We start from the raw sequence: 14,666 nt of genomic DNA, 5'->3' as shown, positions 1-14,666 counted from the left end.
AAGGACCAGGGACGACTGATCCTGTGTAAAGGAAAGAGCGATGTCATATGTGTGTGGGCAGTAGAATGTGATCGTGTGTGGATTTTGATCTGACAACCTCCTTCCATCAGCAAGGGCATTGGAAGATGAAACGTGGTGCTGTGCGTGAGAACATAATATGGCGCAAGGGCATTGAAGATGAAACGTGGCTGGGTCTTTCAGCATGACAATGATCCCAAACACACCGCCCGGGCAACGAAGGAGTGGCTTCGTAAGAAGCATTTCAAGGTCCTGGAGTGGCCTAGCCAGTCTCCAGATCTCAACCCCATAGAAAATCTTTGGAGGGAGTTGAAAGTCCGTGTTGCCCAGCGACAGCCCCAAAACATCACTGCTCTAGAGGAGATCTGCATGGAGGAATGGGCCAAAATACCAGCAACAGTGTGTGAAAACCTTGTGAAGACTTGCATAAAACGTTTGACCTCTGTCATTGCCAACAAAGGGTATATAACAAAGTATTGAGATGAACTTTTGTTATTGACCAAATACTTATTTTCCATAATTTGCAAATAAAGTCTTTTAGAAATCAGTCAATGTGATTTTCTGGATTTTTTTTTCTTTCTCATTTTGTCTCTCATAGTTGAGGTATACCTAGGATGAAAATTACAGGCCTCTCTCATCTTTTTAAGTGGGAGAACTTGCACAATTGGTGGCTGACTAAATACTTTTTCGCCCCACTGTATCTACCATGTTGGGTAAATAAAAACCAGAATTGCCTCTGCTTGGTAAAATCCCCTTGCTTGCTTTCTTATCACACGGTGATTGACTTGATGTTCAGTGAGCATTACGCTCTGCAGTACCACGTCGGAGGCTGCGCTACTTAATGATGCCGGGGTGGTTTAGTGTGGTTGCGTTCCTATTTATTACCCATTATTCCACAAAGTGTCTCTCATTTCTGGAGGGACTCTGTAAATGAAGCACTTTATTGGAAAAGATAAACGCCTGTTGCAGCAGATAGTCTTTGAAGGTAGTAATAATTCACTCCATTAATTCTTTTCAGACAGCAGCCCTGCTCATTTGCTCAGTCAAAGTGGAATAAATGAAGTGAAGGAATAGATAGATTATTTTCAGTGAGTTTCAATACAGAAAACTAAAAGGGAAAGAGCATTTGAATTGCTGAAGATTCCAGGTGTACCTTTTGAAATACCAAACGTTTTTTCTAGATAACTTTTGACTACCTCTCCTCTAAAGCTGGCCTATTACCAACATGGGTAGTTTAGTAAAGTATTTAGGGGGTCAAGCACACATTGCATTTCACATGTATGTGCTGTTTCTTAGTGACAATAGAGTGGAGCAGGTCATTAAAACAGTAAAAACGCTGATCAAAGCAGTTTCACAAATAAAGTCTGTTTTTCAATGCTGCTGGCCAAGTTGTGACTAAAGTCTGCTCAGCTTGTGTCTCTGATAACTTATAAGATCAAGTAGTTCAGGAGGTTTTAGGAGACAAATTATACATAGAGATAACCTCCTCTACAAATCTTTTTTGATATTGTTAGTCAAACTGATAACAAAAACTAATTTTTTCTGCGTTCTGCTATGCTGTTCGGCTGCAGCAACCCTTTGCTCAGATTGTTCATCTGATAATATAAGATCCAGACTTCCAATGATTAAAATCTTTCATTCAGTTAAAGTATATATTTAAAAACAAACAACTTTTAAAGTGTATTGTAAAAATGTCTCTTAAAAGCAGATTTATCATGGCTTCTGGCATACCTCCTCAACACTGACATTAAGGGGATACAAAATAATTACAGGTGAAATTAAAAAGGCTGTTATCTTCATTAACATTCCGACTTTTGTGTGTTGGAAAACGTTTGGAAACATTTGGGATTTCTTTTAAGTACACACTTCAACAACATGTCTTTTGTAATTTTAGTACATTTATATGCGGACATGTTAGAAATTGTGCCTTTTAAACTACGATAGAGTACCAGAGTTTTGACACGCACTGAGCTGAGAAAACGTTGTCCTCTTTCGCTGGGTTACATCTAAAACATGTTCATTTGATTCCGTCCCTACTCATAAATGTATGAGTTCACAAACTTATGAACCATGTACTCTTAAGTAATTAAAGTAAGTAGAAGCAGCTTCATTATTAATTAAAAGTGAGTTGCGGGAGTTTATGATACATCATGCATTAGATAAGACCGTGATGAGTCATGTATTAGTTAAGCCTTAATTAATCATAAGGTATGAACCCTTGGCATTAAATGTTACCCATTAGGCTAATATCTCTCTTATGTGTCCAATAGGAGCATTACTGTAGTGTGTTTACATGTAAACCAATACAAGGAGAAATAATGACCATAAAGATGTTCATGGTATTAGCAACTATAGAAAGTTTGATCGCTACTGAATATTTAACAACATTTAAAAATCACTGAAATATTTAATTTTGAAAACCATCAACAATATATACATCTATTTGGTATATTAAGTGTGAATAGTCAGTTTACATTTTCAGGCAGTTTATCAGAAGTTCAATTCCAATTATCATGTCCAAAATAAATGCAGATAATGATATCTAATTATCTTATCTTGAACACATTAATAAGGCCTTCAGTAAGTCCATATACTGGTATATTTAATTTGGGTTTTGTCTCTTTTATTGCAAATGAATGTGTGTTGTGTGTGTTTTCTTCGTCAAATTCAGTAACACAAATTAAATATATTGAACTAAGCTAAATATGTTAGTATTCAGGAGAGATTGCTTTTCAAAATTAGGTTTTCAATTTCTTATCATATTAAACGTTGATGGCTATGATTTTCTTCCCAAACCGTCTGCGTTGAGTTTTCCCACCTTCTGGTTAATTACTCAGTGCTCAGCATGAGTGTGCGAGCTGAAATGGCATCACTCCTAACTCATGACACTCTCTGGGCCTGTTGCTGGCTTTAATCAATAGCCCTCACAAGCAGACACTGAAAGACTTTTAACGGACGCACAGCTGTTGACACGACAGAAATGTCCGTCCGGAACCATGTAGAAATCTCATCAACAGCGACACACAAAACAAGCCTCCCCTCGGACTTTATGACTCCACCTACCTCTGCTCCATTTTCTTGCGATTCACACACATGGCCCTCTGGTAACCCTGGGCAACGCACACCTTATGGCGGCTGCACTTCACATTCTGGCACGGGTCCTTGGTGGTATCAACGGCTGTAAGCACAAAACAACACTAATATCACCAAAAGTGTCAATCACAGCTGAAGTGTTTGGCTTTAATTGGCTATTTTTGTCACCTCCTTGAAAAAAGAATACAGATTCCAGCTGTTTTTCTTTTGTCTTCCAACAGGAAGGGCACACACACACACACTTTAATTTAATGTATGATGTCATCAGATTTCACATAACTGTATTAGGTTAGTTTAAATCAATAAAATAAGCTAAGAATTATGTACTTTATTAATCCCAATTTGGGAAAACATTTTTGCAGCAGCATAAAACAAACAAGGCATTGCACATAATAACAAATTAGAAGAGTAGAAATAAAACAATTCTAAAATAGAAACATCCCAAAATAGAAAGAAAGAAAGATATACAGATGACTGTGAAGATAAACAATCTATAAACTGTCTGACAAATAAAAACACTATTGAATAACACTAATATTAAGTTTAAATAAAAAAATATTAGGTTAAACTTAGTATTATTGCTTTCAACTAACCTGATAAAGCTATTTGAAATTGGTTGACATAATACATTTAAATAAAGTCAATGTTTCTGTTTTTGTCCGCTCAACAGATTGATAGCAAGGGGGGCAGCTATATTATGTGTTGCATAATCATATACATTTGAAAAAAAACGATCTCCCATCCTCTTTTGTCAGCATGTGAACTAAGAATCATGAAATGTGTAATGAAAAATATTCTGGCAGTGTGCACAAATGAGTCCATTGACTTTATAGTCATAACAGTGCTGCAAAAACATGGACGCCTAGCTGTCATTAGCGTTGGTTGCTAGCACTGCCTGCAGTCTCTGAAGGCTGTGTGTGATTTCCAGAGAGCCTGACAGACCTGATTGAGCATCTCTTTCTCTCTGCTTGTCACATCTCACTTCCCCCTTGTCAACTCGTCACTGTCTCTCCCCATCTTGCTTTTTCTCTCCCTCACACAAACACTTCATCTTCGTCTCCATTTCTTCCTAACCTCTTCTCTCTCTCCCTATTTGGAGAGCTGAACTCTTCAATGGCAACCTTTTTCCCAATGACAGACCGAGATGGAAATAGCAACGTGTCTTCCGCCTTCATCAACCTCTGGTCAATGACATTTCAAACTAGATGTCGCTCAGTCCCAAGCCACTTGAGAGGCCTCGGAAAGACCCACAAGCTCAGATAAACTGGAGATTGAGTGGCAGATGGAGAGAGAAATGTAAGCTGTGAAATCCTGAGTCAGCTATGAGCAGCTGCTTTGTAGTCAACACGGTCAACAGACCAGGTGGCTGCCAGCCAGATTCCTGCAAATCCAGGGACTAGGTGATACTTTGATGCTCCAGCAGGAAAATACGGTGGATGATAACTCTGAGGAAGACCAGAAATACAGGTAGGGGGCTCAGAATAGTTCTTCTATAAGATCAGGTGTAAGTCTCAACCGCAGGAGTTCATAAAGAATTGAATGTTGGCACCACTTCTGAGCTACCTAGCTTGTTATCTGCTAGCCTTTGTTGCAATAAGCATTTTTGATAGGGAGATAGATACTTTACTTATCCCAAATTGGGAAATTATTTTTGTTGCAACAGCAGTGTACAGGAATTTAAATCTTGAAATCTTTAAAGGTGGGAGAAAGTATAAACATAATTAAATAAAATGAACTAAAATAACAATAGAAACAATAAACAGCAACAAGTATATGTACAGTATAGATCTACAGTATAAAGGACATGAACCACAATAATCCTCAATATAAAATTTTCTAGACAATTTAGACTGTTCAACAATACATTACAGTAGAAGGAAACATATAGTATATCAATTACAGTTGTGCCAAAATGGTCCTGGTTGTTCATGGCAGTGGAGGGGAGGAACTAAAACTGTGTAGCAGTTAACAGATTAAAAAAAAAGAAAACACCCCAAAGTTCCATCACTGATGAAAGATGTAGAAAAAGCATGTTGCATTATTTTTGCCGAAGTAACTTTTCAACATTGGGGTTTCAATATCTTCACAAGTGTCTGTTTAAGTTCTGCTAATGTATATATTGATGTATATATTAATATGGCCTTTTATCACATGATTATAAATGTGTATTGTATGTATATTAGGGCTGCTCAATTAATCATATTTTAATCGCAATTACGATTATGGCTTGCAACGATTACATAAACAACGTAATTGAAATATTATTATTCATTTTTATTTTTATTGGTTTTTCAGTTGAGTTATACTTAAAGTTCAGGGTAATCAACTGTTAAAAACATACTGTTCAAAACAAATTCTCCGCAAGTAAGATGTGAATGTGTTGGTCGAAAGCTAACGTGGGATAATCGTTTTTAATAATCGTGATATCAATTATTGACCCAAATAATCGAGATTATGATTTTTGCCATAATCGAGCAGCCCTAGTGTATATCTACAGGTATCAGCTCCAAAAAAGCTTGGCCTATATTCAAGGCGACAACCAGTAAATTGCTATATAAAAGGACAAATCAATACCTGTGAGATATCACTGGTATTTTTATGCTGTCTATCATAATTTAATTGCGAAACAGATCCTCAAATTTCCCTCACTGTGGGTAAAAAGAGAAGACTAAAGACATACCGCTGAATGTCATTTCCTCTCAAATATTTTCATTTTGACTTTTATTCACTTCATCTGTTCAAACAGGCCTTCTGCTCTGTCATGATACCTCAGAATGTGTAACATTATCCAGACTGTGCCACTGCTATTTCTCTTTTGATTTCAGACATTTCACAAAACCCCAAATCACCTTAAACTGTCACTGCATTTCTCATTTTTATCATTTCCTTTCAATAAAGAGAGCACAGACTCACATCAGTTCTCTTCAATGAAACCCATCAGGTTTCCCTCAGGCTTTCTTCTGGTGTATCTTCCAGAGAGGATATATTTCTGGTGGCTTATTTCAGAGAATAAGGTTTAACATTTCATTTAGTTAACAACAGCTCCAGTCACGGTTCATAAACCTTTATGGGGGGCAGGGAACCAAAATGTATGGATTTCTTTTAGTGGTGTAATATACTTTTAACTGTTATCACCTTCTTGTGTGCCTTTTGGTTGTATTTTCTATGGCGCAGTTGATAGAAACCACAACTGCAGACTGTGCAGCGACCCATGCAGAGCAAACACAGTCTGAATAAATGAAGAAGAATCAAATGAGGCTCGAAAGCACGCAGGGGGGAGGCACAGGTACTAACGCTCCACAATCCTCTGTATGTGTTTGATAAAAGAACATGCAGATCTGAATCTGAACAGAATATACTCGTTCAGGGAGACAAAACATGCATATCGAATTCATGTTGAGTATTATCATGCATGAGGTTGAATTTAAATATACTATATCAACATGCTCATTGGCTAACAGCAGCCTTGATTTATAGGGAATATACTGTATACCCTCTGGGAATATTATCATTTCAGATTATTTTATAGCAGGTTTAATAATTACCTGTAGGGGAAATATCATCAGATTGTTGATATGTGTACATCTTAATTTGGCTTCAATTGCACATATATCCAAGCGGTAATGTGCTTTGTATAAAAAAATGCCATGCCAACAAGACTTTAGTGGTTAGAAAAGTGGTTTAAAGACCAAAGATTCATGAGGGAAGTCTTAAAACAGGTTTAAATATCCTAATTCTGGGAATAACATTCATCTGCTACTTAGTAATTATGTATCTATTTATCTAATATATCATTCCAATAGCTTGCATATAGACTCTTATTTCACTACTTCACTTTTTTTTAAACCATTTTTCTTTTTGCATTTACTTTTTAATATTTACTTGCACTATATTTTTCTGTTTTTCTATATTCTTGTGTTGCACTGTTGGAGAAGCCTGTGACCTAAGATTTTCATCGACATAACTACTCTGTAGCTATGTTCGTATGACAAATAAAGAATCTTGAATCTTGAGATTGAAAAGAAAAGTGGTTTAAAGGTCAAAGATGGGTTCAGGTAACAGTACAACATGGGAATATTTGTTGTCTGGGGATGCAAAATGGATGAAAGGAATATAAAAAGGTTAGAAAACTGTCAAAAGAACTATAATATCACGGGAAGACTAGGGGTAGAGGAATGTGAGAATTAGGCGAGGGATATTGTGAAATATCTGGAGCAAACTACCAGAAACCTGCAGGTCCGCTGCAACTCTTACTACTTTTAAATCCAGGCTGAAGAATTTCTTTTGGCCGCTACTTTTAATTGAACTATTCACATCTACTGCCCCGTAACTTTTATTCATGTACCTGTGTTATTCATGTTTTCTTATCTTTGCTTTTTAATGTTTCTAATGTGTTTTATGCTCTTAATGCCTTTCATTTTTGTAAAGTACTTTCAACTGCCTTGTGTTGAAAAGTGCAAATACACTTGCCTTGCCTAATGATGATATACAGATATAATGGATTTATAATAAGGTGAAAAGTCAATATATTGTAGGATAGGTCTTAGAAAATGATGTGGGTGTTATGTTTATATATACACGGTACATATAATGGTGGGTTGAAATGTCAGTAACAAAGCAATTGGTTGAAAATGAGCTTCCTTTCCTTCTAAGTTGTCTAGGAAACCAAATTAGTGTGCTTCTATTCTTCACAATTTTTGAGAGTTAGTCAGAATAAAGAGACCTCCATAATGAGCGACGTGTTAGGGGTGGTTGGATGTGCACCTACATCCCAAATACTCACTTTCAAATAAATGTTTTAATTGCTTTACTGTAAGTTCCCATAGAAACACCGCTCTGTGTTTTCAGTGTAATTTCAGCGCACCTCTCTCATTGTTCTTATGTTTAGTCATTTCATCAAGTCTGCCTCCAGGCAACCGCTTAAGACCAAACACGTCCCTCACACGGTATTCTTATACAACTCCTACATATGGAGTTGAAATCTAAACACCAGATTTTATTTGCATTGAAGATTGAGTGCGTTTTTCACCTCGCCTTCTCTGTCGCTGGCTGTTTACATCATGCTGCATTTGCAATTTGGGAAGTGTAAGGGCCACAGTGGGTTTTAAATCCACCTGGAATCATGTCAGCAAAGTAAATGGGAATAGAATAAGCCTGTGTCCTATCTCTTTGTATTATTATTTTCTTATGCTGCCATCTAACACATAATATTAAGCACATTATGCTTCCAGTTAGACAGGGTCCTCCATTAAAGCCTTCAGTAATTTATTTGACATTCAAACGGTCAGAGTGTGCATTTAATAAAGTACTTCAGTGGTTCTGGACTAAAACAAAAGAAAAGAAAATCCGCAAAAGACTTGCCAAGGAATAGTCGCACCCGTCTGAATCTGAAAGGATTTAGCTCTGATGAACATTAAAAGCATGCGAGAGACAAGCTTTAAGTAAATTAGTTTCAACTGGATTTGCAATTACTGTCATCTTAGCAGAGTCTTTTATACCCTTCCATTTTAATTGGTGGCCGCTGTGTTAAAGCAGCTTTTATTCCACTCCAATGGAGCTATGAAAGTATTTACTTGTAATTAAATAGGATGCAACACCTCCTATTCTTTTTATAACACAATGTTTATGAATCATTTCTTCGTGTTGTTGCACGAGTGGAAGCATAATCACAGTCATAAATTGGTTCCAGGCATAAGAGAAGTTTAATTTATCGGCTAAAATATGATGTCAAGACACTTAGAGCGGCCTATTGTTGTTGAAGCCGAGCTGACGTCTCACTTATAAAAGCACTGGAGGTGTTTGAAGTCTCCCATTGGGTCTTTGGTACTTTGTTAGCCTACAGGTACAGATGGTTGGAGTTTTATTCTGTCGGGTTACATTTACAATAAAGAGGACCATGATCAATTAACTCTGCAGAATTAGCCCCAGTGGGATTTAGGACAGGGATGAAATCAATGGTATTCAAATGAGCATCGCCCACACTACAGCAGGCGAGGCGTTTCCTTGAGACTACATTAGCTATTCCCCCTGTTGTACGAACAGATGAGTGGGATAACGTCTGGAGTGTCTTCTTACATCTTTCTCCTGTGGGACGAGTCTTCAAAGTCTTTTAAGTGAGGGTGTGTGGGTGCTGAAGCCGACCTCACCTTGCAGCAGGAACACACTGCTAACCCCTAAGGGCTCACTCCATTGGCTAAAACATGTGTGAATAACATGTATGAATCTTATATTTATACCAAGAGCTTTGAAATGATTCATACTTCATTACCTCATAAGTGTTAGCATAAGACAATTCACAGTTCAGTTGCACAGCTGCATGTTAGGTTTAATGTGGAAAGGTTCAGCTTAACTGCAAACTGTTTTTAGACATGTGTATTTTAAATATGTTTAGGCTATTCGCAAGTATGATAATAAGTCATTATGCTTACAACATTTGGAATATGTGTCCTTTTAATATAGTATTTTTGCATACAAGAAATTGGAGTTAGAAATTTGGTTTATGATATTATTATTATTATTTAAATTTAAACTAACAGGTGCCAGATAATGAAATACATTTGTACACATCTAGGGCTGTCCCGAATACCATTTTTCGGGCTCCGGATATTCGGTAGTAATCAGCAGCGAATATTCGTTCCCCGGGGGGGGTGCGTAGTGATCAGCAGCGAACCGCTTCGACACTTGTATTTCGGTTTATTCACGGCATTCTTTTTGTTATTCTACAGTATTGTTGTTTTATAGTTATTTGTTAATGTAAACAACCCAATTTGTGTTCTTTGAAATTGAAAAGGATATTGCATTGTGTGGTTACTTTTCTTTGCAGTTGTATATGTGTAATTTGGCTTGGCTTTCTATTTTGTATGGACATGCTTTTATTTTGAAGGAGAGTTAGCGCAGTTGACAGGAAGTGACGAAGATTAATGGAGAAAAAGTAATATCTACGTATAAAGACGGAGAAAGTAAATAATAACGTTTATGCTTAAGTGTTAGCACCCACCGAAGAGGCACATGCTCTTACGTTGATATTGAAGATTTCAATAAATTAAAAAATTAAAAATAAAATAAAAACGAATATCCGAATAACGAAATTGAAACCCGAATAGTACTCCAACGAACGAATATTCGGATATTGGGGTACAGCCCTAATAAATACATACATACATACAAGCACAACAAATTGCTTAATTACGCGCCAACACTCTGCTTTTGTTTTGCCTAACACAACCTAAATATCTGCCTCTTTAGCTGCTGAATGCTTTGACTGTACTTTGACTACCTTTTGTTGCTGGACAGGTGGCAAAATGACAGGCCCTTTTCTCCTGAAACAGCATTGATGAGAATGATTCACGACAGAGAGCCGCACAGCGAAACAATGAGCTGAGGGGAATTGCAAAATTGTGTAATTATATAAACCAGATTGGCCACTTTAAATTAAAAAAAACAAGTTACCTCAATATCCTCTAGTGGCAGTTAGGCAGTTAGTCTTTTCACAGTGACTGTGTTCAAACATTACATTGCATTTAGCTGACGCTTTTATCCAAAGCGACTTACAATAAGTGCATTCCACCAAGAAGATACAAACTTGAAGAAAACAGAATCATATAAGTACATCAGGTTTCATAGAGCCAAAACATTTCAAGTGCTACTCAACTAGCTTTAGATAAGCCAGTCCTTTATTAGTATATAATCACAGCTGGGCCTAAACTTTAGTCTGTGACACAGCAGCAGTCAGGTTTCACAACATCAGCAGTTTTCTGGCAAACTCTACACTTCCTAAAACCAGCATCCGACATTGTCCCGTGAAAAGACACGCTGTTAAAAGCTTCAATAGCTGGGCTCTATGCTTTGATTTATTTTGAAAACATTTAGGATATAAAACGTTTGCACCTTTTCAGTTCTTTCACCTTTTATATCAGTTGAATAAAAAAAAGAAAATGTGACTTTGATCACCATTTTCACATAGCCTCCATTCCTCCTCCACAGCTGATTTTCTAACAGCCACATCTTTTTTCTCCAACTAGAAACAGACCCCATGGAGGTAAATGGAGCCTGGTGGGAGTTTGGAGTTGAGCCCTCAGCAACAAAGGCAATTATAGCAGGCTTTTCAAACTAATGGATCCGACGGAAGGCTCAGACCTGAATCACAACTGTGTTCTCACCCTCCAGAACCTGTGACACTCAAGACCCTCGCTCACCGCACACAGGATGAACTCAGACTGCTGCTGCAATTAAGAAAAGCCGGCACTTGGATGATGTGCGCCGCACTGTTTCATTGTCTACAGCAGATGTATAAAGGCGAACAGCACTTAGCAATGATTATGCCGGTATAATCTGAAATACAGCAGTTTTTTTACCTTTGCTGTAGAGCTGTCCATTTAAGTAAAGCTATTTAAATATTAAAAGTCTTTACAAAGTATTTGCATATATTACAGCAGCATACACTCTGATGTAGGTGGAAAATACAACACACAGCCATCGTCCTCAGATAAAATATTTTCCAATCAGATAAAATCACTTACTTTCATCAGAGCCCGTGTTCTCCTCCATGTTTTTGATGTAATCATCCTGGATAGAAAAATATATTTGCATTAATGGATTTTATAATTCCTTTTGGGCAACACAATGGGGCCCTTTAATGAGAATTCAGAAGAGAATTCATAATGAAGGAAGATAACAGAAACTTCTCTGCATGCCATGAACTACAGTTTAAATGTGAGTATGATTTTAGCAAATATATTCAGCTCTTATTTTGAACAGATGGGTTTTAAAAAGATAATTAACATACTAATCATTTAAACTCAAGGTTAAGTTAAATGTAGTCAATTTCTGTGAGCATTTCTTTTCACAACATATTCTGTTTTCACCTGTTTATAGTCTTTATGCTAAGCTTAGCAGCTGCTATGCTATGCTATGAGATTGGTATCGATCTCGAGCTTTAAAGTTAGTCAGGATATTTCCATAAATGAGGTTGATGTTGTAGCTGTAGTAACATTTAGAAAACTGCAAAAGGCAAGACTGAGAGCATAAATATATCTCATAACAAGGCTCGGACTATCTTAGCTGCAGCGCTGTTGCAGAGGGAATATTTGCTAACTAACTCTGCTTTTTAGATCGAGTCCCTGGCGGTGTTGCGCTGAAACGATAATAAAAAGACAGCGTCCCCCTGCTGTATCCATTCTGACCCATTTCTCAGTGTGAGGACGGAGAGGATCAACTATAAAGCAGTTACTGCTCGGCACGAGGCCCAGAGAGGACCCCGAGGATCAGGTCTGTTCAGTTTAACTCTGTGTTATTCTGCTCAGGGGACACCGGCCGGGACTGAGCTCTCAAGTCGAGCTGAACAAGTGTAGCCGAAGGCCTGTTAAATACTGCGCACAGGGTGAGGAGTTAAAGGGATTGTGTCCGTTACATATTTTAATATATGGACCGTACCACTTTTTTAAGAAGCAGAATGTTGCATTTGGCTATACATGTGGATGGAATATGTTGATCAATTAGATTCCTGCAGTATTTTAGACCTACAGAAACAGCTTTGCGGAGGTCTTCACCTTCCAATTGATGTCTTTTGTCCCTATGTTATAATGGTTTTCACTTTTTAGTTATAAGATAAGATGTATTTTATCGATCCCAATTTATGAAATGTTTGCTCTGCAGCAGCAAAAAAAGACATTACATTGTACATTAGAGAAATCAAAAGACTAGAAATAAACAATTCAAAATGGAAACATCTCAAATGGAAATAAAATAGCATTAAAAAGTAGAAAATATACAAGTTCAATACAAATTGACAGTAAACTAAATATAAAGCAGGATATTATATACTCATTGAGTGTGTAAGGACTAGTTGTGTTCCAAGTCAAATGTATACACACTGACGTTATATAACATGTACACTCATGTTACTTACACCGGTTCAGCCAGAAGTTCAGATCAGCCAAAAACAGACATCAAAACAAAGACAGCGTACCAACGTACACATTTGAAAAAGACACTTACCTCGACTTCCTGTGGCAGTGAGGAGCAGCAGGGAGGAGCAGCAGGGAGGAGCAGCAGTAGGAGAGAAAGCAAGAGACAGACATTGTTAGTGGTAAAAAACTAAATACTTTTCATTTTGCTGCCATTCAGCATGCAAACAGTGGGTTGGGTTATTACAGTAATGGCGGCAGTTAAACTTTCAGGTCTTAATGCATTCTGATTGCAAATACACGCCTTAGTCTCGCTCCTCTCGGGGGACAACATAAGACATTCACAGGATTATGAGCGCCTATTAAGCGAGGATGATCCGCTGCCACTTCCATGAGCTGGCAGTCGTCCCGATCACTAAAGGGCTCATTCTGTGGCAGTGTTTACAAGCAAGAGCCAAATGCCAGCCTCCTGCCAGCTCAGAAGTTGTGTATAAGCCATGACATAGCGCATCAGCCTTGAAAAGAATACAGGCTAAGTGTTGGGAATCTTCAAAGTCACCGGACAGATGTGATTTAGATGTTTTTTATGGTCGCAGTGGACACACAGAGCGCATTAACTAAGCGTACCGTTGACAACACGGATAGATATAGCTCCTGTAAAGTATAACCTTGAGTTAACAGGGGAGTGACTGCTTTCCTTTCATTCCATTTCAGCGTCTTGGCTCCGGTCCAAGGGCATTACACATCAATACCCACGGCAGCCTCTGCCTGTGTGTTTCATCATTCACTGCCCCTGTGTGTTTGAGAGAAATATAGCACTGCATGGTTTATTCCAGCAACTCAACCCAGTAAATAAACCTAATTCTTATACTCACACACACAGCCATACCTGTCTACTTAATATATCACTATGAACAATTTACAGGCCGCAGAAGGACAAGCCAAAAAGCCAGAGGAAGGATTTCAAAGGCCGGAGCAAGAATTCATCACCAAGACTCCAGATTTCACCTCCGAGACTGTTTCTTAGAGTTAAGTATTTTTTCTTTAGCAGTGAAAGTGTCCAGGGTTAGGGTTACATATACGAGAGGCAATATCCATGTTTTTTATCTTTAAAGTCTGCTGGAGAAGAAAAGAAGAATACACTTTAAATGTGATATGAAGTGTAAACACTTCCACTGCCGGATCAAATTACTTCGTCTTTTATTTCAGATCGGTGTGTTCACACAGCATTTTAAAGGTTATAGCTGTAACGCTGAACTTCAGAGTGAGACCGCAGTGTGAAGAGAGAGAAAATAATTGCTTTGGTCTCCCATCAGCTTGAGAATCTGCATGTTTGTATCATAAAATCCCGCAAAAGTACCACCCACATTATCAAAGAAACGACTGTAGCATGTCACGTGTCAGATATAACGATTGCTTAATTAATTATTCGCGGAGTGCTTCTGCAATTACCCAGCTCGCATTGCTGCAGGGGGCCAGTGGGAGTCCTACAGCGTGTCCTAAGGGCTGGAGTGCTTATCTTCTCCCAGCAGCAGTGTGACGGCAAGGACACCAGGCTGAGGCTGCATTTAGTCCTTCACCAAGGTTGGGAGCTAATGCTGTCCCTCTGAATCCCATCCCGCCTGCTGCCACAGAGGGAGGAAGGTGGGG

General features: G+C 38.1%; 1 protein-coding gene across 1 annotated transcript in view; it reads right to left on the bottom strand.

The window, feature by feature from the left end:
* The window catches only part of LOC104953848 (SPARC (osteonectin), cwcv and kazal like domains proteoglycan 2), a 41,148-nt gene that overhangs the window by 11,729 nt on the left and 14,753 nt on the right, over positions 1-14,666 (bottom strand). The window contains exons 2-4 of the mRNA XM_010780875.1: positions 13,108-13,116; positions 11,631-11,676; positions 3,082-3,196 (exon numbers count right to left, since the gene is read on the bottom strand). Of these exons, the coding sequence (XP_010779177.1) occupies positions 3,082-3,196; positions 11,631-11,676; positions 13,108-13,116 (170 nt within the window). The remainder of the gene's footprint in view (positions 1-3,081; positions 3,197-11,630; positions 11,677-13,107; positions 13,117-14,666) is intronic.

This window comes from Notothenia coriiceps, unplaced genomic scaffold (assembly GCF_000735185.1).
Source record: "Notothenia coriiceps isolate Sejong01 unplaced genomic scaffold, NC01 NC01_scaffold00022213, whole genome shotgun sequence".
In the NCBI taxonomy this organism is placed as follows: Eukaryota; Metazoa; Chordata; class Actinopteri; order Perciformes; family Nototheniidae; genus Notothenia; species Notothenia coriiceps.
The sequence above is the reverse complement of the archived record's forward strand: the minus strand, read 5'-3'. Positions and strand labels throughout refer to the sequence as shown.